The 19,311-nt window shown below is 40.9% G+C and overlaps 3 protein-coding genes across 4 annotated transcripts; 1 reads left to right on the top strand and 2 right to left on the bottom strand.

Annotated features, from left to right (window-relative positions):
* Positions 1-6,937: 6,937 nt before the first annotated feature.
* LOC115148943 (ribonuclease kappa-B) lies at positions 6,938-10,617 on the bottom strand. The gene is made up of 3 exons (XM_029691281.1): positions 10,479-10,617; positions 7,735-7,817; positions 6,938-7,579 (listed from the first exon to the last, which is right to left on the bottom strand). The coding sequence occupies exons 1-3, from the start codon at positions 10,554-10,556 to the stop codon at positions 7,435-7,437; spliced, it is 306 nt and encodes a 101-aa protein (XP_029547141.1). The 5' UTR covers positions 10,557-10,617; the 3' UTR covers positions 6,938-7,434.
* Positions 10,618-10,884: 267 nt separating this feature from the next.
* On the top strand, positions 10,885-13,644 carry LOC115148942 (chromatin complexes subunit BAP18). 2 transcript variants are annotated; one of them, XM_029691278.1, is made up of 6 exons: positions 10,885-11,016; positions 11,394-11,439; positions 11,562-11,663; positions 11,953-12,182; positions 12,427-12,528; positions 12,677-13,644. In XM_029691278.1, exons 3-6 carry the CDS (start codon positions 11,590-11,592, stop codon positions 12,739-12,741), a joined length of 471 nt encoding a protein of 156 aa, XP_029547138.1. In that variant the 5' UTR covers positions 10,885-11,016; positions 11,394-11,439; positions 11,562-11,589; the 3' UTR covers positions 12,742-13,644. The 2 variants fall into 2 exon arrangements, with proteins under 2 accessions (XP_029547138.1, XP_029547139.1); XM_029691279.1 differs by having other exon boundaries at positions 11,394-11,488.
* A 134-nt stretch (positions 13,645-13,778) lies between these two features.
* Positions 13,779-18,775, bottom strand: LOC115148941 (protein FAM122A). Its single transcript, XM_029691277.1, has 9 exons — positions 18,005-18,775; positions 17,789-17,873; positions 17,638-17,694; positions 17,363-17,409; positions 17,228-17,279; positions 17,016-17,083; positions 16,840-16,895; positions 16,662-16,746; positions 13,779-16,560 (listed from the first exon to the last, which is right to left on the bottom strand). The coding sequence occupies exons 1-9, from the start codon at positions 18,103-18,105 to the stop codon at positions 16,437-16,439; spliced, it is 675 nt and encodes a 224-aa protein (XP_029547137.1). The 5' UTR covers positions 18,106-18,775; the 3' UTR covers positions 13,779-16,436.
* Between the last annotated feature and the right edge of the window lie 536 nt (positions 18,776-19,311).

Genomic DNA, 19,311 nt, shown 5'->3' with positions numbered 1-19,311 from the left:
TTTCAATCATCCAAGCCTCATCGAATATTTGGTCAAACCAGTCTTTCAAACTTTGTGTGTGTGTTACATATACTGCTCCAAAAAATAAAGGGAACACTTAAACAACACAATGTAACTCCAAGTCAATTACACTTCTGTGAAATCAAACTGTCCACTTAGGAAGCAACACTGATTGACAATAAATTTCACATGCTGTTGCGCAAATGGAATAGATAACAGGTGGAAATTATAGGCAATTAGCAAGACACCCCCAATAAAGGAGTGGTTCTGCAGGTGGTAATCACAGACCACTTCTCAGTTCCTATGCTTCCTGGCTGATGTTTTGGTCACTTTTGAATGCTGGCGGTGCTTTCACTCTAGTGGTAGCATGAGACGGAGTCTACAACCCACACAAGTGGCTCAGGCAGTGCAGCTCATCCAGGATGGCACATCAATGCGAGCTGTGGCAAGAAGGTTTGCTGTGTCTGTCAGCGTAGTGTCAGCGTAGTGCAACAACCCAGCAGCAGGACCGCTACCTCCGCCTTTGTGCAAGGAGGAGCAGGAGGAGCACTGCCAGAGCCCTGCAAAAGGACCTCCAGCAGGCCACAAATGTGCATGTGTCTGCTCAAACGGTCAGAAACAGACTCCATGAGAGTGGTATGAGGGCCCGACGTCCACAGGTGGGGGTTGTGCTTACAGCCCAACACCGTGCAGGACGTTTGGCATTTGCCAGAGAACACCAAGATTGGCAAATTCGCCACTGGCGCCCTGTGCTCTTCACAGATGAAAGCAGGTTCACACTGAGCACGTGTGACAGACGTGACAGTCTGGAGACGCCGTGGAGAACGTTCTGCTACCTGCAACATCCTCCAGCATGACCGGTTTGGCGGTGGGTCAGTCATGGTGTGGGGTGGCATTTCTTTGGGGGGCCGCACAGCCCTCCATGTGCTCACCAGAGGTAGCCTGACTGCCATTAGGTACCGAGATGAGATCCTCAGACCCCTTGTGAGACCATATGCTGGTGTGGTTGGCCCTGGGTTCCTCCTAATGCAAGACAATGCTAGACCTCATGTGGCTGGAGTGTGTCAGCAGTTTCTGCAAGAGGAAGGCATTGATGCTATGGACTGGCCCGCCGGTTCCCCAGACCTGAATCCAATTGAGCACATCTGGGACATCCTGTCTCGCTCCATCCACCAACGCCACGTTGCACCACAGACTGTCCAGGAGTTGGCGGATGCTTTAGTCCAGGTCTGGGAGGAGATCCCTCAGGAGCCCATCCACCACCTCATCAGGAGCATGCCCAGGCGTTGTAGGGAGGTCATACAGGCACGTGGAGGCCACATACACTACTGAGCCTCATTTCGACTTGTTTTAAGGACATTACATCAAAGTTGGATCAGCCTGTAGTGTGGTTTTCCACTTTCATTTTGAGTGTGACTCCAAATCCAGACCTCCATGGGTTGATAAATTGGATTTCCATTGATTATTTTTGTGTGATTTTGTTGTCAGCACATTCAACTATGTAAAGAAAAAAGTATTTAATAAGATTATTTCATTCATTCAGATCTAGGATGTGTTATTTTAGTGTTCCCTTTATTTTTTTGAGCAGTGTATTTACATAATTACGTCTACAGGACTTCATGAATGAAAAACGAAACTAGATAAAACATGTTTTCGCGGGCATTATTTTGAAACGCCTGTACGCTGTACACAAGAGAGGAGAGTGAATAATCGTTTTTTTTGTTTTTTTTAGCTATGTCATGATTTATTGGTCAATTTTGTTGTAAATGTTTGAATTAGTTTACCCTGTGATTATGTTAAATGTTGATTCAATAAATTAGATGTATTGTAGGTCTATAGTATGAGCGTGAAAAACGTATTACCTATATGGGTAACGTTAGATAAAAATGAAAGAAAAAAAATATATATGCATAACATTGCAAATATAATAGAGGACTTTTATATATCGTCTGACTACCCGATTGATATCATCTAGTTTATTGTAGCCTACATCTTTTCAAATGAAATAGCAAGTTAGCCAAGGGTGCCACAATGTACAGTAGCTTGATCAATCTGCTTAAAATGTGCATTTGTAAGTTATATTTTTAAGATGTATTTTCCTTTTTCCAGAGATGACTTCAAGCGATGCAGATAAGTGACATGCAGCGCTTAATAGCATTATAGAGCATCTGAATGATAGTGATTACAAAAAGATGCTCAACTGTTTAAAACAAATGTTTTAAAAGTGTACAGAAGGGCACTGCAAGAGAAGACGTGGCTAGAATCATTATCAAACACTATGGATTGGTTGAGTCTATCCTTGAGGTGAAGAGAGTGATGGAGGAGATCCCAAGAAAGTATCCTACTGTTCAGAACCTACTGCTCCCCATTGTTAAGGACCATAATAGGAAAATGCAGACAGAAAATAAAGGTATTACAATTTCACAGAAAGTGTAGCATTAATGACTTTACATTCCCATCTCACTTTCCATCTCTGGTCAGCAGAAATTGTTGAGTGCAACAAAGTTGTTGATAATGTAGTTGTTGATTATTTTTTTAAGAATCACACAACATAATTGATTCGGAGTCAGAGACATCTAGCCACTGTTATACATTTTAAATATGTATAACACGTTTTGATAGTATTGCAGACTTCTTTTTCTGTATTGTTTTCCTTACGAAGGTGTCCCTTTAAATTAGTAACATTTCCTCAGGGTGTGTGATTGTTCAGTGAATGGTAAATTTTTATGGAAATGATGGCATCATATGCAGTTGTACTGTTACTAGGCAAATCAGGGGCGTTTTCACTGCTCTAGTGTAGTGGTAAATTGCTGCTGTGCCTCACCCAGTAGGATTTAAACATTAAGATGAATAAAATGTATTATTTTATTAAAATGTAATTTTTTACTCAGGACAGAAGAGAAAACATGTGAGAATCGAAGGACGAGGAGTCAGAACCAGGTTATAAAGAATATACGTTTTCAAGCTTAAAATAAAATTGCATTTGTTTCAATCATTCAATTGAATTTATATAGTAGGTGTACAGAATGGCCATACATATTCTGAATGGATGTTCACTTGACAAGTTCTATGAACAATGGTGATTCATTTTATTACTCCTCATGCCTATGTTTGATTAATTCATATATTTTGTTTTAAATGGCAAAAGAAGGGGCAATGGAAAAGCAACAAGGTAGGCCCTGAGTTAGGGATCTTTTCACAAGCTGAATAAAAATTAGTGTGTTCACCTTGTCTGAAATGAAGAAAAAAAACAGATCAGACAGGTGGCCTCTGGTTGACAAATTGTTTGATGGAAATACACCATAGAATTTCAATAAAATGTCAGCTCTACCCATATTATATGAAATAACCACTTATAGTTTCATTTTCTACTTGACATCAGGGTCATCCTCCTCCCTCTTCCAAGCACACTCTCAAATCCTGGGTGTTTGTCTCCTTTATTTATTTAAAATGTGGAGGACCAACATGACCATTACATGAAGAGTAACATTGTCTGAGCCCTGAAGACTCATGTTAGCTCCCAAAGCATGAGTCAAACAGATGTCTTGGGTTTAATACCTGGTTGGTCACATAGGCTGCGTTTACACAGGCAGCCCAATTCTGATTCTTTTTTTTGTGAAAAGATCTGACGTGATAGGTCAAAAGACCAATTAGTGCAAAAAAAGATCAGAATTGGTCTGCCTGTATAAACGCAGCCATTGACTGATCCTCTTTCCCCCTCATTTGGTCAGATGATAACTATCACAAAGCTGAAAACCTTAGAATAACTCGGTGATAAAGTGATACTTGGAAAGATGATCACAAAGTCTGATTTGATACCTAACAAAAATAAAAAATAAAAATTATTTCAAGATGGGTCTGGTTGATGACACAGATTGTATCGAAGTCATTGTATTTGGAAAGGAGAGATAAGACTTCTTCCAAAAGGGAATCTACTACCTGTTAAGGAATCTAATCATGAGCGACGACACAGTGAAGGTCACAAGCAGAAGCAATGTTTCCAAAACAAGCCCTTTCGAAGTTCCTAACTGGCTAGTTGAGGAGGTCAGGATGCTCATTCATCAGACAGTCCTCTCCATAGCTGATGCCAACGAATCTGATTCCGATACCAAGATGAGCATTCAGGGAACTGTAATTAAAGAAGTGTCCTCATAACATTTTACAGACATATGCCCTTCACTAACCCTTTTCTTGGTGATTTTTTTGTGAATTGCCCCCTCTGTTCTAACTAAGGGGACTGGGAAAGTGAAGGTGAAAAAGCAGAGAAAGCTGACTGCACTGCGCTTCCTGACCTTGCAGGACGAGACCAAACAAAACCCCATTGAGATCTGTTTCTGGGGGGACCAGGTGAGCTGCGCTGCAATGGTTGGGATTGGAGACACTATCAAGGTGAACAATGTGTACTCCAGTGAGTATGAAGACCGTATTCCTCTCAACACAACAAAATAAACCAGGGTTGATATGGTAGGTCTCTGTTATCTAAACCCTATGCACCATCTTCCAATCTTTCTCATTCTAGCTTTGGTTATGATATCCATTCATGATTTTCATCACACTTTTATTACCCGCTGATGGTATGCAGATCCAGGCTGCTAAATCGGAGACTGTAATGTTGTCCATTCAATCAATTGCGTGCAATGACGAGGTGACCCTGGAGGCAGAGAGGATGGAACACTAAACACATTCATTGTGGCATTAGAGCTCCTGGCAAAGACCTATGGGATTAAACATGATGAAAGTGTTGAGAAGATACTTGTTGATATGTTACCACTCTCTGTGGAGGCAGAAATACAAGGGAATAAGATTACAGCTCTAAAAAAAAAAAGTTTCCAGGTTGGAAAGTTTGATTATAGGCTGTGCAAATTCGGCAACCTAACCATTAACCAATGGCTTGAAAAGTCATGCTTGTGATAGTAAATAATTCTAACATGTATTTCGACATTAACTTCATTGTGTAATGACTTGTGTAAAAAATGTATCTGGGAAAAGGTTATTATCTTTCTGGGATGTGGCGAACTGAATTGATACACAACATTTGCTCATGAATACTTTCCATTTCTAGTGTATAATTTTGGATGTAAATGATTTGTATTTCACCAGTGGCAAGGGTTGAGTCACGGGGTGTAAGGGGTTTCTATGTCTTTTAAGTAATTATAACACTGTGTAATTATGGAGCTTTTAGTAGATGCTGAAAGAGACATGGCTGATAATTACTCTTTATAATCAATACATATTACTAAGAACTGATTTACTGTAATCTTTAAAAACAAATCTTAGAATTGTCAACTTGATAAATAGAATGGACAAACATTTAAGAGACAGCATGATTGTGTTTAATTACATATACGTAAAGCTTGTTAAAGAGCAGTGATACTATCAAGAGCAGTGTGCAGGTTTCTTACTTTATTCAACTGTTACCATGCACCTGCAAAAAATATAGCTCAGATGTGCTAGTGCCTTTTGATGTTTAATTTTGAAATAAAACTGCCTTGGCAATATGTCTTGTTTTGTTTCATGTTGCTTTGGAATTTTATTTTTTACATGTTTTATTATCAAATTCAATGAAGCGATTTCATTTTATTTATACTTCCAGTTTATTGCAGGGAACATCTATAAGAGACTGAAGTCCTTCACATAAAGTACCATTTATAGATCCTTTCACATCATTACACTCCGGAGAATAGCGAGGCCAGGGGAAATACAATAAACACATTAAATAAATGCATATTTAATTTGAACATTTTATACACCATCCTTTTCTGAGGAATTACTATAGCAGATTTAACTAATACAATAACTATTATAGTTAGGGCTGGAGTCAATCCATATTGCGGTAGTTCCACGTTATAGCTCGATTGAAATCCTTGGGACATCCCTACCCTAAACCCTAACCATTTAAAATGTTAACTTCAATGGGGTGACGTCCCAAGGATCCCAGCTAGCAAGGATTGTTCGCGGAGACTATTCACAGCTGCCTGAGATATTATAGAAAGGAGATAGGAATCCCATTGGGCAATGAATTGAGAAATGCTGCAGCCAGCGGTTGCTAAACTAATCGTCACGCAATCCCTTCTCAAAGTCAGGGTATGTTGGCGCTTTCAAGACAACTGGGAACTCGGTCAAATCAAGACATCAGTGATATTTCAGGTCGGAAATTCGGTGATCAAGAAAGATGCCTGTGTTTCCGACTTGGAATTCCAGTTGGGTGACCATTCAAAACCATTTTTCACTGTCGGAGCTTATTTTTTTCCCTAGTTCCAAGTTGTCTTGAAGTCTGAGATTTCTGAGTTCCCAGTTGTTTTGAATGCGGCATGAGTTGAGAAACCGGCCTTTTTTCCTAGAAAGTATGTAATGGCACGATTCCAAAGCTATAAGATATTACAGAGAATGTATTTTTATTTTATTTAACTACTTAACAACAAATTCTTATTTACAATGACGGCCTACCCCGGCTAAATCTGGATGATGCTGGGCCAATTGTGCCCAGCTATGGGACTCCCAATCATCGCCGGATGTGATACAGCCTGGATTCGAACCAGGGACTGTAGTGACACCTCTTGCACTGAGATACAGTGCCTTAGACCTCTGCGCCACTCGGAAGTCTAGAACAAGTTAATTATCTCACATCTCTGAAAAGATGTGTAATGTTGTACTTCTTGTTCACAACATTTATGCTAATTTTGGGATGAGCTAGCACCCAATTGACTCCCATTCACATGATGGAGAATAGGGCCTATTGTGCCAAAAATGCCCAGAATGCACTGCACGGCCCATTGACGACGCATGAGCAACGTATACAATGGCCGTTAATACGATTCAAATGGAGTTTCCCCATCTCCTCAAAAGTATCTCTGACGCTGCATGTCGGCTCAATCGGAAATTACCTTTACAATTTAACATGAATCTTCCGCAATATGGACTGAATCCAGACCCTATATTTTTACAGCATACAATTCACAACAGCACATAAATAAACACAAACTATGCACACACACACACAAAATGTATTTAGCCATTTTTGACATATCTCTTGGGTTGCCTGACAGACACTGACCATCTATCAATTTGCTGTCAATTCAGGCTGAAAGAGGAGATAATTACATATTTCTGTAACTGTAGTGGTCTGTTGAGTTGCATCTAGGAATTTGTGGTGAGTTATCTAGCATAAATGTAATGTTTGGTCCATGAGGGGAACAAGACTAACATTTTTATTGATCATTATCAATATTGTCAGTTAGAATTGATGGGTTACAGTTTAGGTCAATTCAATAAATAGTTGTATGCAAATACAAAGAATGATAACATTTCAATCAATAGCATAACAGAGAGAACTTATGTTCAATGTTTTACTATAGAAATAGCTTTTTATAAGGTTGCTTCCCTTGAGAACTTAAATTAGAGTGTGTGTATAATCTTCTGATGTTTCAGGGGAATTTATGTCACCATGTACTCCTGCCTCTTGTTGAGTCTGACCTGGCAGAGTGACACTGCCCCCACTGCAACATAGATGGCTGCTGCAATGAAGCAGTTGATGCCCACCTGGTTGTAGAGTCCATAGATGGTTCCCGGTGGGTTCTTACTGTGGGGCAGAGAGAGATGAGCCAAATAGATGAGTTTGGGGAAAACAACCCAAGCGAGGCAACATGGGATGGTTTACAAAGAGTGAATTCAAAGGGCATCTACACTTGTAGTCAAACTAAGCACCCAATGGTCCCTTTTCTTCACACCACTTACTCATTGCGGATGTCCTCCTCAGTGAAGGGCACATCCTCAATCAGCACAGCAGACTTTGCACTGAAGAAGATCCCCAACATCACCTGCAATACAAAAAGATGATACATATGTAGGGATGCACGATATGTCGATGAACATATCGGAATCGGACGATATTAGCTAAAAATGCCAACATCGGTATTGGCCGATGTCTAGTTTAACGCCCAATGTGCAAAACCGATGTCAAAGCTGACGTGCATACCTATATAACGAAGGTACATGACGTAATGACACCACGTAAAATGTTGCTCTGTACGTGCAACACAGTATTCCTAAACTAGCCCACAATGTCTGCTGTGTGGATCGAGCAGTCAACAAGTCAAGCAGTCATTTGAAAGAGTACCAACATTTAAGTGAGACAACTCAAAGGCAAAATCCATTAAAGCCAAAAGAATGGAATTCATTGCCCTTGACAATCAACCTTTCTCTGTCGTGGGTGATGTTGGCTTTCGCCGACTGGTCGAGCACTGGTTAACACTACCAAGTGCGCTATTTTTCCGATGTTGCCCTACCGGAGTTACACAGTAATAGCGTCACTGCTATCAGCTTCATGACATACATACTATTGAACGCCGTTTGGGTCTTTGCGTGTCAAAAAAGATACAGTGGCACTGTCAAAGCTGTACAAAAAAGTCAGCAAACACCGGCCACGAATGATGTGTTTACAATACCGGGTTGGTAATAAAGCATCATTTGTTCGACTGCAACTTCTGGGGTAGCTAGCTTTAGCTTGGTACCTAGCTAGCACCAATACAACCAGCCTGAAAACAATGACCAGTAGAAACTGCAGTCATTTTCAATATTCTTAGCAATGATTTAGGAATTCTTGTGAGTAAGTATTAGCTAGGTTGCCACTTGTTGTTCACCTATTGAAATTGAACTTCAGTTCATGAAAATACATAGCTAGCCAGCTACTTAACCCTGTTTCCCAAAATTAACTTTATAAGCAGCCAGCTAGCTTCATTTGGCTAGTGAGGCTTGACCGGACAGGGTTATGTGTTGTGAAGCTAGCCACAATAAGGATTAGGCACAATAGTGGAATTTGCAGTTTGCCTTCAAAATAAAAATGTCATTGACTGATGGAAATGAATACAAATAGTAGAATTATGCCATACTTTTATTTTGAAGGCTAACCGCAAAGTCCACTATTGTGGCTAATCCTTATTGTGCCTAGCTTCACATAGATGGGTCCAACCACCATTAATCAAATAAGAACTGTCTTAGAAATTAGGGATATTTTAGATGATGACACCTAGCTATATAGTTAGATAAACAGAAACAGATTATGTCGTTATTCTATGTTTTTGGGGAAGAACATTGTTTGCATCCATGAGCTAGCTAGCTTTTTTTTATGGCCATCACTGTAGGTGCGCGAGAGAACTTTACCAGCATCATAGCATATGTATCGATGAATCGTTGTGACATGTAAAATACGAGTGATAGTGTAATCAATGTGCAATAACTACATAAAACATTTATGAACGCGTTAAATTATTATGTGATGTACAGTGAAATTCAGGTCATGATAGGTCAAAAAGTGTTATTTGACACGTCAAAAAGTGTTATATGACACGTCAAATAGTGTTATGACACATCAAATAGTGTTATTTGACACGTCAAAAAGTGTTATATGACACGTCAAACAGTGTTATATGACACGTCAAACAGTGTTATATGACACGTCAAACAGTGTAATTTGACACGTCAAATAGTGTTAAATAGTATATTTTTTGACACGCAAATACCCAAACGGCGTTCCATAGGAATCCTGGTTGAGAATGAAACGACTGAACAACGAAACAGCACAGCAAGTAAGTGAATGAAATAGGTTTTGATTATGATTTACTGGTAATGGGGCATACATAAATGCCAACAAAATAACTTTTTGGTCAGTGTGGTGTGTGTGTGTAACATTTATTTAACTAGGCAAGTCAGTTAAGAACAAATTCTTATTTACAATGACGGCCTTCCCCGCCAAACCTGGACGACGCTGGGCAAATTGTGTGCCGCCCTATGGGCCTCCAAATCACGGCCGGGATGTGATACAGCTTGGATTCGAACCAGGGACTGTAGTGACGCCTCTCGCACTGAGATGTAGTGCCTTAGACCGCTGCGTCCATGTGTGTGTGTTAGCTATTTAACTGTACTAAAATGCTTAAAAGGCCGCTACATTTTTTTATATCGGTATCGTTTTTTGGGGGGGGAAGGAAAATAAAGGATATCGGTATTGGACAAAAATGTCATATCGGTGCATCACTATACATATGTATTGCATTATCCACATTCAGTCTAGTCAAGAGTGTTTACAGGGTCAATTAGGGCAGAGTCAGTTGAGACATCCTGTGGATACAGGGTCGATTGACAAACTCAGTCACGCAATCTGTCATCAAACATCAGCCAATTCATTCCACTGCTATATCTAGCATACCCGTACAGTTAGTCAAGAAGAGAGGTTCTAGCAACACCAGACTGTTATTTTATTTGGCTAGCTATAATGACCAGATTTTGGAAAAGGCAAGTTACTTAAAGCCCACAATCAGCTATAGGTGTCTTATCAAATATGCTGATTGTTGACTGATATTGAAACGTGGAAAATCTTGACACCTAGCTAGCGTTGGCAGATACTTGCAAGCGTGGGGGTGGGAAATACTGACAATAGTACTACTGTCTGTAACGCTAACATTAGCCAGCTAGCTAATCCTTACCAACATGATGACTCCCCATATGCTGATCACTATTCCACAGGCGGCCATTTTCGGACCGCAGAATAAAAGAGATGGCATTCTTCTAGTTGATATTTTCTACCAAAATATATAATTTCGATACACAAATCTAAAACAGTCGTTTTCTTTTCTCAATGGACGAGCGTCAACCTAACCTTCATCAGCTGACACTCGATTCATTCGGTATTAGCCCTCAGTTACACCCCACCTTCTCCTTTCTCGACTCTCGCGCGACAACAATCAGCAACCCTAACTATAACTAGCAAATATTTTTGAAATAGCTAAATGTAGTTTGCGAACGAAAAAGTTACACTTTGTTAAATCATTAGTCTATGTGACTTGGTCTGTCGTGTTAATTGTTGAAACGCTAAATGTACCGCCTTCTATGGTAGATAGCTACCTCCTTACTAACGTTAGCTTCCTAAGATATTGTTGTTGAGTGGGATAGGAAGCTAGCTAAGTTAGCTGGCTATCCAAGTGGAGTCAGCAGCAGCCCAAAATGACTTCCGCCTCTACTAAGGTAAGAACTGTCGTAATGGAGATCTTAAACAGTGCTGCTCAAATTTACTACTACTAATTATAATTTGGTGAGTGCTTATATTTGTCCTATTTCACACATGTATAAATGTGTATTTTACGCATGTGTGAAATTGTTTTTTTTTTTCTCGCATATCCCAACTCTACCCGAGACACCCTCAGAGAGTGGGGTCACCGTGGCTAGGTTTAGTCACAACGGCGACCCTGGAACAATTAGGGTTAAGTGCCTTGCTCATGGGCACATCGACAGATTTACTAGTTAACCATGGGCACCATGATTGTGTGCATTAGTCATACGACCCTAAGCTAATGCGGCTATTGATATAAAGTTAAAATTGTGCATGCCTCTTTCTGTGACAGGTGGGAGAGATCTTCTCAGCTGCAGGAGCTGCCTTCACCAAGCTGGGTGAGCTTACCATGCAGCTGCATCCAGTAGCTGACTCTAGCCCTGCAGGGTGAGTGTGTACACTCAGACACACACATGACAATATGAGGATTAAGGTGTATTCTCTGTACTTCTCTCCTCAGAGCCAAATGACCAGAGACAGAGATCGAGATGCTGCGTTCAGCTGTGCGGCGTTTCGGTGATGATCTGAACAGCATCAGCTCTGTGATTAAGGAGCGCACTGTGTGAGGACCCTTCTGTCCCTTTTCTCTTGCCATCCACATTTTTTTCTATCCTGCCACACTTTCTCTCTCTTTCTCCCTCTATCTTTTATCATACTGCACACACTCTTACCTGTCTTTTTCCATGCTTTCATCCATTGATCTTTCATCTTTACTGCCTTCTTTCTAAAGAAGATGTCTGGTGGGGTTAATACATCTGTTGGCAAATTATCTAGTTTACAATGTATACAGCCTGTCTGTCAACCTGTATGAAAATTACATTACCAATCTGTTGCCTCCTGTTTTAATACAGAGCCCAGATAAAGACAACAGTGAAGAGGAAACTGTATGAGGACAGCAGGATGCCCCTCTCCTCCGACTCTCCCAAAAAGACCACCAAGAAGACCACGGTCACCATGGCAGCCGCACCAGCACCTGTGGCCCCCACAGTCATTGCTGTGCCCACCTCACAGGTTGTCCTGACAACAGGGTTTCAGAGCACCTCCCCTATGCCCCCTGCCATCAAGAAACAGAAAACAGCAGGTGAGTGGAATGATACAGGCCTTTACCTCAAGGGCAGGGATTGTTTGATGAGTATGGCTTGTATACGGAATTTAGTAGACTAGATTTTCATTCATAGTCAAAAGACCAAGACATATTTTTTGTAGAAATTACTTGAACCCTTTATCGAATCGATACTTCTGATGCATTTACTCCAAGCATTGGCTACTTTGAATGTGCAAGTTTAATAACATATTACATGTTTTCCCTGTCTGTCTGTGTGTAGATGTGACGCTCAGTGCTCTGAATGACTTGGATGTGAACAGCGACCTGGTGGACATTGAGGGACTGGGAGATGGATCCAACACCAAGCTCAATTTCGATCAAGGTGAATAATATCAGCTCCATCACTGGCTCTCAATCAATATGGTTCACATTGTGTCATTATGCTGAAGTCAAAGGTATTTAGCTGAAAATATAGTTGTCTTCATCTGTTCTCTGTTTTCAAATCTGTGTGGCTCATCTTGTTTTCTCAGAGAGCCTCAACCTGGACTCCAGCCTCATCATGAACTCCAGTGACTTGCCCCTCCTGTCTCGCTGACATCTAACCCCACTGTACCCGTGGGTTGGAAAACTTGGGTCCCTCTATCACCAGAAACAGATTTTAGCAGATGCATTTTTGTATTTTAATGAACAGACCCCACCCCTCCCAATCAAGTGCTTCTTTATTCAGTATGTGGCATTTCTACAGAGAAACCCTTCCATTTCACTCTTAGAAAAAAAACATGTTTTTGTGTTTTGTATAGCTTTTTGTATTGTAAAATATTATCATTTATTTGCACTGCTAATTTTACAAGTACTGTATTGTGGCTGAACATGAATGTCCATGATCTCCAGAGAGCTGTTGCAGTGCAGGGGTGTGTTCAGTATACATTTGTTATGTTGCAGAACGGTTTGTACTGAATGACATGTTTCCCCAACACGTTCTTGAACAGACTTTGAGGTACGTTTTCTCTGTTTGTTGGGTGTGGCTTGAAGCAATGAGTGAATATTTAAAGGGCAGCAGAGTGTTCCACAACCAAGTTCCCTCCCTGTTTTTTCAACTGGTTGTTCAGAACAGCACCATCTCTGTTGAATTGAGCATTGCATTAAGTATTTTCTTGTACTGAATGCAGCCGTCGGGCATATTCATTAGGCAAATTCTGTTGCAAACAAAATGAAACAGGGAGGGACGTACCAGAATCAGTCCAATAGAAACTCTTATTTTGCTCTGTTTACTTCCGCTGGGTTATTAAACGGTTTCCGTAATGAATAAGCTCCATGTCCATCATGTAACGGAGTGTGTACATGTTGTGTACCACGGGTTGATATATTTATAAAGACAAGATATAGGCTAGCCAAGTATTATTTAATTTTGTTCAAACAATGGTTGTGCATGACATGATTCCTTTTTATGCTGTTTAGTAAAATGTAAAAAAAATTCAAATAAATTGTCTTTCACTGTGCTTGTAGAATTATGTGACATAGAGGGTAGCAGTTCGGACTGCCATCTAAGGTGGTTATATCAAAAGCTTGCAGAAATGGACAGGTAACCATATCAAATTATCTATGGAGACAAAGGAAAGTCCACACGTTTTCTGATATAATACAATGATTTTTATTATCATGATTTTATTTATATATTTAAAAGGTGTACATTATCCCCCCCTAAAACTAGACACATTTTGTGTCAACTTTACAGGCATGAGAAAGGCTACTCAGAGGGAATTAATATAGTTTCTCTCACTCTCTCTATTAAAAGTTCCATTAAAAAATACAATCTTTTTATGTAGACTTTTCTCAAAGCTATTTACAGTTTGAAAATACTTGAATGGTCTGGCAGATGTGCTTTAGTTCCCTTTTTTCACCTTTCCTTTCTCACCTCTCTCTTTCATCCTATCACTCTCCTCTAGGCCTCATTCTAATGTCAGTTTGAAAACCAGGAAAAAAAGGAGCCCTCTAACACTGACATGTCGTTTTTGGAAAACAATTTTTAAGATTGTGGCTGATTTTGTAAAATGACACAATGAAAAGGAATATTAAAAGAATCAAAGAAAATCTGTAAAATGACTATACAAATTGAGTGTTTTAATAACTGACCACAGCACCAGTCAGATGGGCTCCTGGTTTGAGGTTTGCAATTGAGATGGCCAGATGAGGCCTCGGGCCGTCTCCTAGGTCACAGACCCAGGACTTGACTTATCTCCTACAGGCAGTGGTCTCCTTGTATGATGATGAAAATGGGGGGGGGGATTGCTGATAAGGCATGCCAATCCTGTGGGTCAACTGCAATGAACATCAACAGGAGATTATTAAAATATTTTATATTTGGCTTCAGATCATCTCCAACTCAATGTATTTCCCTCCCTATATAGTTCATCCTCTGCAACAGAATGGGATTGGTGAAACTACCACTGAATATTAGTGCCATTTGATTGCAAGTTAACCTCTGGCTAACTGCAGATAAAATTTAGTTAGTTATGAGATAAGAGATCTTCTATTGATGTTCATGTCATTTAACCTAGTATGCATTTACAGGATCTTCCCATACTCAGGAAATAGTATAAAATACATGTCAAAACCACCTTATATTTCTGTACATGGTGTATGAAAGATAATAATTTGGGTTTGGCAATGTGAGTTGATTGATGATCTACATTAGTGTCTAAATCATACAGCTTTTGAGAGAAATGAAACTGACGCTGGTTGTCAATTTAAACAATGTTACCAGCGTCATAGAATCTTTTGGGCCAAAGGAACCAAACTACATTATTGAGAACAACAAGTTAACATGAATAGAACTTAAAACAACTGGAGTTTTTATTTCCCTCCAAATTCACTGATTGTCACTGAGGAAAAACAAATCTGGGGTTAAGATCAGAAGATGACCCTCAACCCTTGCTGACCTAAGCACTTCTTTGAGACAGGACAGAGACCCAATGAGAAATGAGCAAATTAAGCAACAAATATACAACGCAACAGCATGTCTTAATCAGGATCCCATTTGTGTAACAGCAATATTGATTAATAATGTGAAACTAATACTGTGCAAAATCTTAATTGGAAGTAGAATGTTCCATCCACAAAAAGGAGACAAGATTTAGAGAAAATAATCTGTCTGTTGCTGTAAAACTCAGCTCTGGAAAGGGCATTTGAAGAGTATTACACATAGTTACTATCAATAACATTATTTGTTTTTGTATAAGACACTTCTCTAAGCAGCTTGTACTCTATTTCACAAGTCAAAAGGTCTGGAGGTCACAGACTCATGCATGGGATTAAAAAACAGAACTTTCCCATAGATTACATCAACCCAAACCACGTGATATACCCATGATGTCACTTATGATATTTCACAATATCTATGAGGGTCCTGAGCATGTACAACCATACCACATTACAGAAGTCAAATAATAACATTCATGTAATCAATGGGAAAATTTGATAACACCCCACAAGCTACCCTTTTTAAAGTAGTATGCATGTAGAGAAAGGGTAATATCACGCTCTACCCAGAGGACTGAGATCACCAGTCGAGGTCCCTTCTATCAAACTAAAGTTCACACACACCTGTCAAGAGGTGAGTATTCATGCCAATCTCTCATTAGGTTTAGGCCATAAAGGACCAGGACTGGGTGGGTCCTCTGGGCAGAGCTTTGCCTAGGGATTCTATATCTACAGAACAAACCCCCTCAGCCAGAGAACCAACTCCCAGTCCTGCCTTAAAGGCAGCCCTGCTTATATCAGTATTCACATATTAATACACTATTCACATAGACAAACTGAGCCACCGCTGGCTCGACAGTCTGCTGTGACACCTTGTCTTCATGTCTCATTTTTGAGCGCTTACTTCTGGACTATCAAAAAATACAGGACTATTGGGTCTCGTTCAGTGGGATTACAACGTGCCCTCACCATTACCCCTGAACACAACTTCGGACAAGGCCTTTTAACACCTCTAACTTTGATATAAACAAAAGCCCAACAAGGAAAAATATAGTCTCTTCACCCGACTTCCTTTGGCAGGGCATTTCATGCAACCTTCTGATTAACAAAGCACAGGTGCCAGTCTTTGTGTAACATCTATATATTATCTTGATTACAACTCAAGACATGTTTACGTCAGGAGCCAAGGAATATGATGAGTATCCCCAAGGCTCTGATGGTTTGAGGGAGAGGAGCGTTCTGATAGGCTGTGAGTAGAATCTAGGACTGACTGTAGTCCTGGTCTGTGATAGGCTGCTGGTGTTGTGGTTTCTAGATATTGGGCTGGTGAGAGGTAAATGAGGGGGGAGGAGACAGGTACAGGGTACTACCCTGGGTACTAGCACCACACACAGACACACCACCTGTAGGAGAGTCTGCAGATGCCTGAGACACACTGGGGGAGAGGGAGAGAGGTAAAAAAACAGGAAGTTAAAAGAGATGCAGCTAGCACCATATTCACAAGTGTGCAAGAGTTTGAATGTCTCTGGTTCTCACCTGACTGTGTAACTAGTTCGGTGAGCAGGATCTGTTACCCCGGCAACAAACAGCTTCTTCGGCGGACCATCAGACTCCACTCCTCCTACATGACAGAACGACAGGATGAAAGAGAAAACAGACACACACACACCAAGGCTGAGTAAAGTAAGCACCATTCTTGAAGCACTGTTCTTACCTTTCCTTTTCAGTGGAGTCAGGGCAGGCCATCTCACAGTAGAGCTGACTGTTGGCCTGGCGGTGAAGGGACACTTTGTGTTAAATTGTTGTGGACACAGTGTAAGTCCACAATCACAGGATAGCTATAAATCTACACTCAAGTTAGTTTGTCAAGCAACGTGAAACTCAACTCACCCCCTAAACCTTCGAGTTGGACTAGGGGACGAATTGGGTGTGACACCACTGTCCGGTAAATGGAATCCCTGTGAAAGACAGGACGAATATAAGTAAATATGAGATGACTCTTTATCCATCCATTTATTCATAATCTATCCATCAATCCTCTCTCCATGCTTTGGTATGACAAAGCACTACAGTCACGTGCAGAACACAGAGGGAGTACTCACCACTGATGAATGGTCATGCCAGTGACTGACAGGAGGGACCAGGTTGGAAGCACTACACCAAGAGAGAGAAAACACAGTTAGAGAGAGAGAGTGTGTGTGTGTGTGTGTGTGTGTGTGTGTGTGTCACTACCTTACCTCAGTCTCTGAAGACTCCCCCTGAGTGTCATCTCCATATTCTCTTCCTTGAATGAAAATACACACTTTCAGTCAGTGGTCATACACACATACTACAGTGTGCCACACACACTGAAACACCAATGTGAGCATTTACATAAGATAACCTCACACTGAACTGTACTAACACACTGGCTAATGTATAAGCAAACACTCAAACCAGCATCATTAATCAAAGGCAGGCATTTGCACAAATAGAGGGAAGAGGCCCACAATATCCCTAACCTTGTCCTCACCTGCCTTTTGTGGTCTGGTCTCTCACCACCCAATGAGAAAGGGGACAGGGGGACGGCCTATGGAATAAAGACTGGATGTATTATTGTTGGTCTGTTGATGGAGTAACTGACAGAATACTGAATGATCACATACACACACACACACACTCACCAGAGAAGGACAGCTGGGGTTGACAGAGACACTGCTCCGTCGATACCGGGCTGAAATAGTTGGACTGAACACTGTCATACCATCGCTGGGAAACAAACAAAAAACTCAAAATCATTCCAAGGCAGACATATTACAAACATGACTGCAAAAATCTAATTTCATAAATGACAGACAGACAATTCTATTTCAATCAAGTAGAATATCAATTCCACTAACCTGACACTCGTGATCATGGGGGCGCTGTTCGATCTACGAAGAGCCCCGCCTCCGCTCCCGGCAGCTGCGCCTGCGCACTGGTCCACTTCCATTCGTTCCATTCTTGAAATCACCGGCCTCCAGCCTAGCAGCGCGAGCTGCTGGCTTAGGAGCGCTCAGAGGCGGCGTACGGCCCTACTCTATCAGGGTGAAAGCCCGACCTGCAGGCCTCACACACAAATCCTACGGTCCAATTCAGAGCAGCTAAATCAGCGGGAAATGTCCTTGGTCTCGTCCCTCTATCTCATTTTTGTTAGATGAAGTCAGACTTGGCTCAAGTTATAGCAAGCGACTATTCGTAACTAGCTAACCTTATAAAGTACTCAAACACAATTCCTGTTGTCGCACAAAGGCTAAACAAACACATACTTGACCAATACTGTCAACTAGAGAGATATATCCCTTACAATAACTTTTAAGGGAAATTAGGTTAGGCGGCCAGCTGGAGACGTGACTTTTTAGGGTTAGCTAGCTCGCTACAGTAGCTAACCATTAACACCAACTTGGCTAGCTAGCTAGTAGCTAACCAGTCAGAGAATAAAACACAACAGTGCTCAACAAAACATTTGCGTCGTTGAAAAGTTCCATCCTCCGGTCAAGTTGTTCATTGCGTCCTCAACGAAATCGACAAAATATCCCCAAAATGTAACTATTTATCAAAAATATAAGTAATTGAAAGATTTCACAACATAGTCCTCCACCAAATAGCGGTACTTCGTAATCTGTCATAACAGCGCCTCACCCTGGTTAGATATAATATTGCATGAAGGAGATTCACTCCAACAAGGCTGGAGAGACGAACGATCACCTTGCCTGACTGCATCACTTTTTAACAGATTTTAATAGCATTGGATACGGGTTGGGAATAAGTTAAGGTTTTAGGGTGAATATGAGGCTGGTTGGGCCCCTAGGGGTGGTATGCCTATTAGGTTGAAAGACAATGGTTTGTTATGGGGTGCCCAGTCCCCTAGCCCAGCTGTAATTCGAACCCTGTACTGGATTACAATAGTACATCAAAGTTGACTTTATAACAGCTTAAATCAGTGACTGCGCAGTTGTCCTTCTATAACAATTACTCTGTTGAATTGGACTATTGAGAATTCCTCCATGGTTCCTCAACATATTTAGAGTGTTCTGACTGTACTATTTGTGCTGGCTGCTGCTACTGGTCCTATGCCTACAGCTTTTTCACACGCTTTTCCATTAACAGAGGCAGGAGAGGGAACAGCAGTCAGCAATAATATTTGTGGTCCAGGCTTCGTGGGTCA

The sequence above is a fragment of the Salmo trutta genome, chromosome 15 (assembly GCF_901001165.1).
Source record: "Salmo trutta chromosome 15, fSalTru1.1, whole genome shotgun sequence".
Taxonomy (NCBI): domain Eukaryota; kingdom Metazoa; phylum Chordata; class Actinopteri; order Salmoniformes; family Salmonidae; genus Salmo; species Salmo trutta.
Note: the sequence above shows the minus strand (reverse complement) of the source record. Positions and strands in the feature narration are given on the sequence as shown.